The sequence below is a fragment of the Gadus macrocephalus genome, chromosome 1 (genome assembly GCF_031168955.1).
Source record: "Gadus macrocephalus chromosome 1, ASM3116895v1".
NCBI lineage: Eukaryota > Metazoa > Chordata > Actinopteri > Gadiformes > Gadidae > Gadus > Gadus macrocephalus.
The window spans coordinates 16,820,261-16,831,429 of NC_082382.1; the positions used below are offsets into that span (position 1 = coordinate 16,820,261).

The following is an 11,169-nucleotide window of genomic DNA, read 5'->3' on the forward strand; positions in this document are numbered from 1 at the left end:
GAAGAAGAAGAAGAAGAAGAAGAAGAAGAAGAAGAAGAAGTAGAGGTAGAAGAAGAAGAAGAAGAAGAAGAAGAAGAGGTAGAAGAAGAAGAAGGCCGTGAGAGTGAATGAATAATTGATGGCGAGACCCATGCTGCTTAATTGCCTATTTAAACGGTGGGGACAACGTGGGGCGGTTGGCCGTAACAAGCCGAGGCTGCACTGGAATGAGCGACGGGGTCTTTCAAAAGGACACATGAATTTTACATTCAAGTTTTTTTAGCCATTCATTTTTTATACTCAGCAAATGTCAATAGCTGTGTATAGAGGGGGGAGGGGGGAGTTGTGTGCAGTCTGCAAGTCTCAGATAAACAGCAATATCACAGGAATGAGGAAGAACATCGGCTCAAAGCCTCACATTCTTGGTGACAAAAAAGGAAACAGGGGTGTGTGTATGTTTATGTGAGCTTGTGCGTGTTTGTGTGTGAGCGTGTGTGTGTGTGTGTGTGTGTGTGTGTGTGTGTGTGTGTGTGTGTGTGTGTGTGTGTGTGTGTGTGTGTGTGTGTGTGTGTGTGTGTGTGTGTGTGTGTGTGTGTGTGCGCGTGCGTGCGAGCGTGTGTGCGAGCGTGTGTGCTGAGCAGGCACATGTCGTCCCACCATGGCGCTGGTCTTGATGATGGAGAAGATGCTGGCCAGGATCCCGGAGCAGATCAGCAGCTCCCTCTGCTGGCGCAGATGGAGGTGGATGTGGTGCAGGACCACTGGCAGCAGGATGCTGCGGGACTCTGGCGGGCGGAGGAGGAGGAGGAGGTGGAGGAGACATGACGCCGTATAAGTGGGAGGAAATAGACTTGGACTACGTTTTGAAATATTTCGCCTTGAAATATGAATAGAGAGAACAATTTTGATCACAGTGGATTGATAACAACCTATTAATATTGGTCATAATATATAATAAAACAACACAAATGTTTATTCATGTGTTTATAATGTTTAGGTATAACATGAAATAGATTACGGATTAGAAGTTTGATTTTTAAATGTGTATCTCAGGCCTGGCGTCTCACCGGGGAAGTAGAAGAGTCGGCTCTCGACGGTGCGAGCGATGGACTGGAGCTTAACCACGTCCATGGACTGCCCGATGTCCACCGTGCTGGGCATGCTCCCCAGGGTGCCCCTCACGTACTCAGCCACCTCCTGGACGGTGAACATCTGGAGCAGCTCGTCGAATATATCCGGGAAACTGTTTAACAGCGCCGCCTATGAGGGCAAAGATGAACGGGGAACAATCTCTGTTAGGGCTGCTATTTAATATGTGTGCTAGAGCCGACATTGAGCATTAGCTTTATGTTAGCATTTATACAAATGGATATTACATGGACACACAAATGCGCACATGTTTCTTTCATGATGAAGATAAATAGTTAAAATCCTTCAACCTCTGCTAATTATATATTTCAATAGAAAAAACCCAGCGGTGACCACAGTTTACTCAATGTCATCTTGTTGGATTGAGGCACAGCCTGCTGCTGCACCGGAACTGAATGTCCACAGGGGGCGCTGTGACTTACTGAGACCGAAGAAGCGCTGGAATATGACCACAGAGAGGCATGCAGCTGACCACACCCCTGAACTGTCCAACAGCAAGCCAAGGGTGGGGTGACAGTAAGGGGGGGCGGGGTTCAATACAATAAAACAACATGGCTTCAATAATCAAAGACAAGCAACACAAACATGCAAAACCAAAGATCTGGAATCACTCAGCGGCGAAACAGTTACAAAATAGAAACAAAAAGAGACAAAATTAAAACGGGATTGCCAAGCAAGCAGAAAAAATGCTTTTTGACAGACAGGACTGTCCGCTGAGAAGCTCTTCCCTAGGAGCCATCTGACCTGGGTGAAGACCAGGGTCTCCGAGCTGCGGCTGTCCAGGCTCAGCACGAAGCGGATGGACTGGAACAGCTCTTGAATGTTGGCGCGGAACTGCTCTTCCTCCATCCCACAGGTGGCCCGCGAGTACAGGATCCGAGACTGGACGATGAACTTGAACAGGTACTCTAGTGCCTGAGCAGGGGGCATTAGGGAACAGAGAGTTAGAGGAGAGCATATGAAGCACACTTATCCTATCAACTATTTGAGGCCCGTTTTGCTGTGTCGGCTACAACATTCATTATACTTAAAGTGCAATCAACAACATCAGGCACTATTGATGAACATAATCTGAATAATGTCGTCATTACAACCAATACACACTTGATGTGATATAATATAACCACCTTTAAACAGAAAGAAGGTGTAAATGCCATGCATGCGTCTTCATAAAACTGCAAAGGCAGCCTATATCTCCTCATACTAACACGTATCAAACAGTTGGGAGTCCCTTCACCTCTTTACACAATCCCTGCAGCTCAACCCGGCAGCCTTCTCTGCCTGTGTGTCTGATGGTGCCATTTGTGCTTATGCATCACCATTAAAATGTCTACTGCTGAATTAATGAGACTCCAGGTCTCCGGGAATTGAATGAATTGCATAGTACAGAATGTACAGTCCTGCTGTAGCCTACTCTTCATTTATTATTTATTTGATTTGTAACATCTGTGTAAGGCGACAGCGAGGCAGAGTCGCCTGTATGGTGAAACGTGTTGTGCACTCACACTGGTGCTCACTGCGTTTGTTTAATTCCCTCCACATGGCTGTCTTACTGGAAATATATCGGATCTGCCTTATGAGGAAATCTCCAGTGAAAACGATGGAAGTCTAAGGAATCAAAGGCTATCTGCTGTAGCCTATGATAGACAAGAATAAATGTACGAGCATAGAACAGACAGCAGTTTGTATTAGGGGGTATCAGGTGTAACATTTGGATGAACCATGCATGATGTAAACCCTGGAGAAGTGATACACCTCGGGGAATAGACACCTGCAAGTGGAGCACAAGAAAACCAGGAACGGGTCCTGAGGTTAATTGGGGACTTTGGTTATCGCAAAACATGTCGGGAAGAACTTCTATTTAAAGGCATGGAGTCATTGAGGGATCAGACGTGTGAACCTTCAACAAGCGTCTGTCCTCTGCCATGGCACCACAGTGATCATTTCTCCTCTGCAAAGTTAGTTACCTCCAAGGGCACACGACTTGGCAGTGTTAGCGTATGCGCAACTCCCTGGCATCCGAATACACAAACAAAAATTCATTATTTAACGGATCGTGGAGAAAAGCCCCTTGCGTCAATGGTGCGGCGGCCAGCGCGCCAAGTGCCAACAGCGTTAGAGTACAGTTCCAGGCGAGAGGGACACCGGTTGCCCACACTATCAAGACACTACATCAGTGTCCAACACTCTGCCAACTGTATCTGCTGTATGGCCACCGGATTCACACCGGCTAACACGCTTATGATCACAGAACCGCAAACATCGGGCGCAATTAATTCTGGGGTTTATTTTCTGATGTGGGTAACCTTGTACTTTGTTTTGTTTTTGTTTGTGTCCATTCGTTCCTGGCTATCCTGTCCGGCCACTCACTGATCTGCCCCAGTGTTGTTTTACCCATAATTACTATCTCAAACCGATTCTTTAATAGAGAGCCTCAAAGCGGTGATATTGCATTGGGTATTGTATAAGGCTGACAGCATGGCTAGACTTTGGGTGTCCTTAAATTCCCTCACAAATTCTCTCTTCAATTATTAATCTCAGTAGGAATATTACAAAATTAGATTGCAGTGTTTCTAACATACAACCCTGAGTTGCTGTTCCCATGGGAAGGAAACTAAGGCCTGATGCTATAGCAAAATAATCTATGCTCTCTGCTATTACCATGTTTTATCCAAAGCCATTTACAGTGAATTCAGATGCATGTCCTTAGGGAGCAGTTAGAGTTTAGGCATATTGGGAAATACTGCCAAAATAGGAATTAGGAACTGACTAAACTACGCCACGAATTATCAATAACCTGAGCCTGAGCCTGAGCCTGAGCCTCTACAAATTGCAGACATCACAGAAAAGGGATAGGCAGATCGAGATGGATCTATCTATTGACGAATATAATTTAAAATACATGTAGCAAGAAGCAACCTGATATTTTTTGCCCCATGTAGATCAAATCAATATATAATGGTAATTGTCTCCATCTAGCAGTTGTTTTAAGATATATGTTTCTGTAATAATCGAATCAAATATATTTATAGAGCACATTTAAAAAACAACGGCAGTTGACCCATTGCTGTACAATCAAAGACACCATAAACAACACAAAAATAAAAATATAAATACAAACAAAGAAATGCAACCCTCATATTCGTGTTAAAAGACAAGAAAAATAAAAAGTGTTTTAAGGCAGGATTTAAAAACAGGCAATGTGGGAGCCAGCCTGACATGCAGAAGCCCCTCATTCCAGAGGTTGGGGGCGACTTTGCGGCACAACCCCCCCCGATGCTTCAACCTCGATCTTGGTTTGACTAGAAGCAACAGGTCAGCGTACCTGAGTGACTGCCATGGGAGGCATGGATGTAAAAGGTCAGAGAGATAGGCTGGAGCTTAGCCATATCCATTTAAGGCTTTGTTCAACGATAACATCCTCAAACCAATCCTAAAACATCCAAGGAGACGGTGAGAAGTGGCGTCTCTTGCGTGTTCCAGTTAAAAGGCAAGCTGCCGCGTTCTGGCCCAATAGCAAGCATCAGAGGGAGGCCTGGCTAACACCAGCATAAAGGGCATTACAGTAGTCGGGTTGAGGTGAACGCAGTGGCTTGTACAAGATACACCGTATCCTCAGTGAAGAATCTGGGCTGGTTGAAGGGCAGAGGTTTTTGTTCTATGAAAGGGATCCGTTTTCTATTAGGTCTTTGCATTTTCTAGGGCTCATCCTTGGAAGTACCGTGTTGGAAAAATGGGTCATTGACTGGTTTCAATTTTAGGTTATGAATGATTGATTACTTTTGAATGAGACTCGGCTGTCCATTCAGAAGTCCCAACGGGTGCTGATAGTTTATATGTGAACATTTAGTAGTATTACATCCACTACTTTACATCCGAGGCATATACGATACACGCCGTAACCTAGAAAGACAATCTCCTCAATCAAACTATTATACGACCTTGTCATTGTTGAAAGCCATATTTGTTTCAATAATTTGGCTTTTCGTTTCATCAAATATACTCTCACTCTAGTTTATCTATAGTCTGGTTCATTCTCATTCCCACTTCCTGAGAGTCTTTATTATCTGAGTACATCTGGGTCTGGGAGCCATCGATACCCCCACTCTGGCTCCAGTATACTTTCCCATAAGAGGTCTGGTCCACCGCAGCCCCATTGGGCTTGGTATAACTTACCTTCCTGAGCTCGCATTACTCCTTATCAGCCTCTGCTTGTCAGGCGTGCCTATTGGCTACTTTTTTAGGCCTCGCCAATAAATCTACTTTGAAAGATTCGGGACATGTTTTGTATTTGTTGCAAGGGTTCAAGCTTTCCAAAACCAGCAATATCAAAGCAACGATTCATTTGTGTGTGTGCGTTTGTGTTTTGATATAAGTCATGGAACTTACCCTCATGGCTTCCTGGATATGGTCCTGTCTGACCACTTCAGCTGAGCGGTCCATGTACCATTTTAGACATCGGATCAGCTCTCTGCAAACACAGAGTGGAAAGAGCCTCAATATCATGGATCTCCTATCGGGAATTGTGACCACAAGTAGAAGCACATCAAAGATCGTTAGAGAAAGTGTAATTCATATTCTCACAACAAACACTGAAGGATTGCATTGGATGGTATTTATATTTCAGTTAGTAGTACTATTGTGTTCTTTACTTGTAAGCCAGCGCTCCAGCGAAGTGGTTCTGAATGTAGGAGTCCATCACCGGTCTGAAGTGGTAGAAGCGGCTGTCCCTGAGCAGGTTGATGATGAAAACCTACACGGAGCCCAAAAATAACCACGTGAATCCCACTCCTTTTGTCTTGCAGTGGCTACACATGTAAGATGAAACCATTTGTTTTTGTGCGTGAATGTGTGTGTGTGTGTGTGTGTGTGTGTGTGTGTGTGTGTGTGTGTGTGTGTGTGTGTGTGTGTGTGTGTGTGTGTGTGCGTGTGTGTATGAGCCCCTGTTTTCCTTACCAGTGACTGGAATACCAACGGTCCGTATTTATCTGTGTTGTCATCTAAGAGACAGAAGAGTGTATCCAGGACATCTCGCAAGAACTGAATGGAAGCACAGGAACAAGAATCATGACATGGCTGTCTTGGAATGAAAGGATTTATCTTCAATTTACAATCAAAACGTATTGTAGCGCTATAACCAACAACACATTCATGTGATGAGGCACAGAGACTGTAGTTATCTTACTTTTTAACTTATATTTTGGTAAAATATGAGTTATTATATTATATAGATATTATTATAGATCAAATGTATGGAAAATATAACAGGATTGCCAAGAGAGCGTACAATAGTGTCTACATTTTAGTTTTTGTATCATATAATCCAACACAAAATAAACTGTTACTCGTCTAGCATATTGGACCAAACACAAAGTATGTTCTAGAAGCACGACAGTGGTGTTGAAAGCGACCTTGACGATCTCCTCCCCGCTGATCTGCCGCAGACGGCCCAGGATATCCAACACTCGGTCGGGATGAGCCTTCCAGTTCAGCAGAGCCAGGAGGTCGACTAATCAAACCCACAAACAGTACATTAGCATTTCCCACAGAGAGTGGCGCTTGAGTCACTCAGCTTGAGCCGTGTAGCATCGCATCGACCCGTCAGCCGTCGTACCGTTCTGAGTGAGCTTGGTGGAGCAGAGCAGCGTGGAGACCCAGAAGGTCTCCTTGGGGCTCCTCTGGAAGGGCAGGTTGGCGGGCAGGTTGGGACAGCTGTTGAAGTCCTCCTTACAGCAGGGCATGCTCAGGTACAGGCCCTGGTTACTGAACGTAGCGTTCTCATCACACTAAGGCAGGGAGAGAGAGATGGAGAGAGTGAGAGGGAGAGAGACAGAGAGAGGGAGAGATGGAGAGAGAGGGAAAGAGGGCGAGATGGAGAGAGAGGGATATGTAGAGAGAGGGAGAGACGGAGTGAGAGAGAGACGGTGTGAGAGGAAGAGATGGAGTGATGGAGTGAGAGAGAGGGAGAGATAGAGAGAGGGAGAGATGGAGTGAGAGAGAGAGAGGTAGAGAGGGAGAGATGGAGAGAGGGCGAGATGGAGAGAGAGAAGGAGGGAGACGGAGAGAGAGGGAGATATGGAGTGAGAGAGACGGAGTGAGAGGGAGAGATGGAGAGAGATGGACAGATGGAGTGAGAGAGAGATGATTGAGAGAGGGAGTGAGAGAGAGAGAAAGATGGATTGAGAGAGAGTTGGAGAGTGTGAGAGAGAGAAAGAGAGCGAGAGAGAGCGAGAGAAAGAGAGAGAGGGGGAGAGAGAGAGAAAGAGAGAGAGAGAGAGAGGGGGAGTTGCGTAGTGGTGAGGATGGGGAAAGGGTGGAGGAGTCAGGGAGTTTTTCATGTGAAATACAGCAGCGTCTAAATATAGCGCGGCTACTTTTACACCTTGCATTTGAATGTGTACCCACTCTGCCTGTGAGGGCTCCGCGCAGCCACGGCCCTGCCACTGCGGGGGGGGGGGGGGGGGAGTGTTTGAATCCCCTCCCCGGCTCTCACCTTGTAAACATAGAGCTCGTGGTTCTCGTCCGACAAGGTTGTCCCGTCCTCCCTCATCAGAGGCGTGAAGGCGAAGCCAAACAGCTTCTTCTCCCCTTTGTCTTTAGCTGAAAGAACAACAACATTAAAGATGAAATGTGTCTTTCAACTCGACCACTGCCACGGCCAACGTGATCCTGTCATACAGTGTGTTATTTAATCATTTATATTACATTTAGGAGGCACTTTCCGTCCAAAGCAAAGTAAAGGTATTTCAAGAGCAATTAGGGGGCTATGCCCAGTAACTTTCAGCAAGAGAGTTGAACGCCTGAACCACTTGACTTCCCACTGCCCCACTGCTACTGTTAAATAAAAAAAAGAACACACAGATACCCAGAGTTCTGCGTCTTTATTGTGCCGGGAAATTAAGGATGCACGGCCAGCAGTGGGCACTCACTGGAGCAGTGTCTGAACTCAAAGCGTAGGTGGGACCCTCTGAAGCGATCTATGGGGATGGGCAGCTTCACCATCTCGCTCCAGCGAGGGCTGTTGTTGTGGTAGAGGACGAAGGAGCGATGCTCGCTGGTGTTTGGCTCCCCGCTGCCCAGACTGATGCAGTCCTGGTGGGGGTACAGGAGAGAGAGGAGACGGGGTTAACTCGCCGGGTCTGGGTGTTCGCTGCGTGGCTGCCGACGGTGATCATCGACAGCCCGTGCTCGCCGTATCAAACGGTGTGTTTGTCATCGTGCCACGTCGTTCCGTACTTTGAGCGTGTCGCCGTCGGCGTAGAGCACGTACACGGTGACCTCGATGTTCTTCTGCACGCTCTTGCCCCCCCTCTCGAATTCGCCCCGCTCCAGGGTGAGGTACAGGTCATTGCGGATGTCTCCTGGGACAAACATTGGAGGGAAGCAAGGATGAACCCCTCTTTAACTGAGAACCTCAAGCAAGGAACCACGTCCCTGTCCTGCAAAATAGCCTCTCTCCCTCCCGTCTGTCCAGCTGCGAAAGGATACGTCCAAACTCGGCTAGAACAAAACATTGTAGAACCATCCAGGCTTTCGCAGCCTAGGTTAAAGACAATACCTTACTGGAATGATGTGAGACATAGCATGGTTCCTTCTTCCGATGCTCTTTGTAGAACTGAACTGACGGTTCAAGAAAGGTTCAAATACTATTCTAGTAATTTGTTTAACCCGACAGTTGACAGTAGATTCGACTGTTGCGTTCGACATTGCGTTTCAAAGGCAAGCCCAATATCAACCTGTTTCTGTCACTGAAGGGAATACATCTTAATAACTGTCACTGTTTGAGGAACCGCCATCATGACATACAAGTCAACGGCAGCAGGGGCGTAGGATGTAACAGTTACTCTTGAAACCAGAATATCGTTATATATATCCAAGTCCAATGAAGGTATTAGGTCGGAGGGGCATGTTTCTGAGGAAAAAACTGGAAGAGGGATGAGAGGCAGGGAAGGGGCTTCAGTCTCCTCAATGGAAGACAAACAGGGCACTGCTTGCTGATGAAATGAATGGAAATAAATACACGCGGTACCTCCAAGCTTTTACCATTTCACTTGCTTTTAGTAATAGACGAACTGCTCGGCACCTGACCTGAATAGCTTCTTCATGCATGCAGGGTGGTGACCAATTAGGTGAGTGTTTCTCTCTCTCTCTCTCTCTCTCTCTCTCTCTCTCTCTCACTCTCTCTACTGCAGAGATCCAAATCCAACTCAACTCGAACCAGAGCATTCCTCAAGTCACCTCAGCCCACACTGCTCTCCAACCCTGCCTCACAACATCTCCATTTAGTCTACTTTGACTATCGATTCCTAGTCCTCTGCGTCCTACACAGCAGTCCTAACCCCCGGACCTCCCGTCGCATCAGGTGGACACCACCCTCCCCCATAATCCTGAACCCCTTCTAGACTCCTAGCCCTGCCTCCTAATTTGCCCTTAACTCTTCTCATTTGATCTCCTGGTCTTGTTCCTGTGTGCGCGTGTGTGTGTGTGTGTGTGTGTGTGTGTGTGTGTGTGTGTGTGTGTGTGTGTGTGTGTGTGTGTGTGTGTGTGTGTGTGTGTGTGTCCGCCCAAGTATATGCGTGCATGTGTGCGTGTGCATGTGTGTGTGTGTGTGTGTGTGTGTGCTCACCGGGCAGGATGACGTCTGGGAAGCCTAGTTTGCGTGTGAGTGCCAGAGCCCTGCTGAACACCGCCTGGTTCTCACGTCTGATCTGCTCCAGCTCACCCCGCAGCAGCTGCAGGGAAATGATGAGGCCTGCACACCGAGAGAGAGAGAGAGAGAGAGAGAGAGAGAGAGAGAGAGAGAGAGAGAGAGAGAGAGAGAGAGAGAGAGAGAGAGAGAGAGAGAGAGAGAGAGAGAGTTAGGGAGAGAGAGAGTTAGGGAGAGAGAAAGAGAGAGACAGTGAGAGAGCGCAGAGAAGGAGTGTCAGAGAGTGGGCTTGCGTGTGGGTGTTAATGCGAGTTTCTTAATGTGAGTGCCTGTACATTTTTAAATGGGGAGATTTACAGTGCGGCTTTCTATGGATATATGTCTGTGTGTGTGTGTGTGTGTGTGTGTGTGTGTGTGTGTGTGTGTGTGTGTGTGTGTGTGTGTGTGTGTGTGTGTGTGTGTGTGTGTGTGTGTGTGTGTGTGTGTGATTGTGTTTGTAGGTGACCATGTATGTACCACAAGAGTGTTGGACTGGGAGCGGGGGGGGGGGGGGGAGCGAGGAGGAAGCGAGGAGGAGGATGGGTGAGGACGAGAGACAGGCGTTTAAGATATATTAGTCAGACTGTGGGGGCGGAAGAAACACACAGCAGAATGGACAGAGAGACGTCGCCCAGCACCACATAATATAAAATAAGAGATGTCCACCATTTGAGGAGAGGGTAACAAAAACAGGACTACGAGTAGGAACAGAAAAAATGTATGAGAGCTCGGTGAGTCATGTGTTATTTTGTGAATCGGGAAGCCAAAACAAACTAAATAAATGAGCACTGATCTCGAGACGGAAGACAGACTCACGGCACTGATGTCGCATCACTTTTGCGGGGTCATTTCAGAAGAAGGATAAAAGACTAAGGCATAATATATCCTTTGAAATCAAGGAGAGGACCCCCCCCCCTCCCCACCCCCCCTCCTTTGGTGTGTTTGACCTTGTGGAGTACTGAGCCATTGGCTAACGAGGCTCTTCCCCCTTCATGGCTCCCCTAATGGAGGTTACCGCCGTCAGGGTTATCAATACTGCATTATGACGCTGACGTCTGATGCATCCTGGGATACATCTTACGCTATGCAGGATCTGCGCTGATGCACGCTAACATTTGCATGCAAACAGTCGCACGCTGACAGGTGCATGCTAACTGTTGCATGCTAGCATTTGCTTTCTGGAAGCTGCATGCTCACAGTTGCTTGCTAAAAGATGTAGGCTAGCATTTGCTTGTTAGCCATAGTATGATGGCTGTTGCATGCAAGCAGTTGCATTCTACCATACAGGTATCATGGAAATATGATGTATATCAGTTTTTATACTGATTACTTATTGCTTTATTAGTCACACAGCC

The 11,169-nt window shown here is 46.9% G+C and overlaps 1 protein-coding gene across 1 annotated transcript in view; it reads right to left on the minus strand.

Annotated features, from left to right (window-relative positions):
- dock3 (dedicator of cytokinesis 3) overlaps positions 1-11,169 on the minus strand; it is a 46,764-nt gene that overhangs the window by 15,452 nt on the left and 20,143 nt on the right. The window contains 13 exon segments of the mRNA XM_060055339.1: positions 637-764; positions 1,047-1,239; positions 1,873-2,043; positions 5,518-5,599; positions 5,781-5,881; positions 6,085-6,168; positions 6,540-6,637; positions 6,743-6,914; positions 7,622-7,728; positions 8,058-8,220; positions 8,365-8,489; positions 9,755-9,983; positions 10,631-10,634. Of these exon segments, the coding sequence (XP_059911322.1) occupies positions 637-764; positions 1,047-1,239; positions 1,873-2,043; positions 5,518-5,599; positions 5,781-5,881; positions 6,085-6,168; positions 6,540-6,637; positions 6,743-6,914; positions 7,622-7,728; positions 8,058-8,220; positions 8,365-8,489; positions 9,755-9,983; positions 10,631-10,634 (1,657 nt within the window).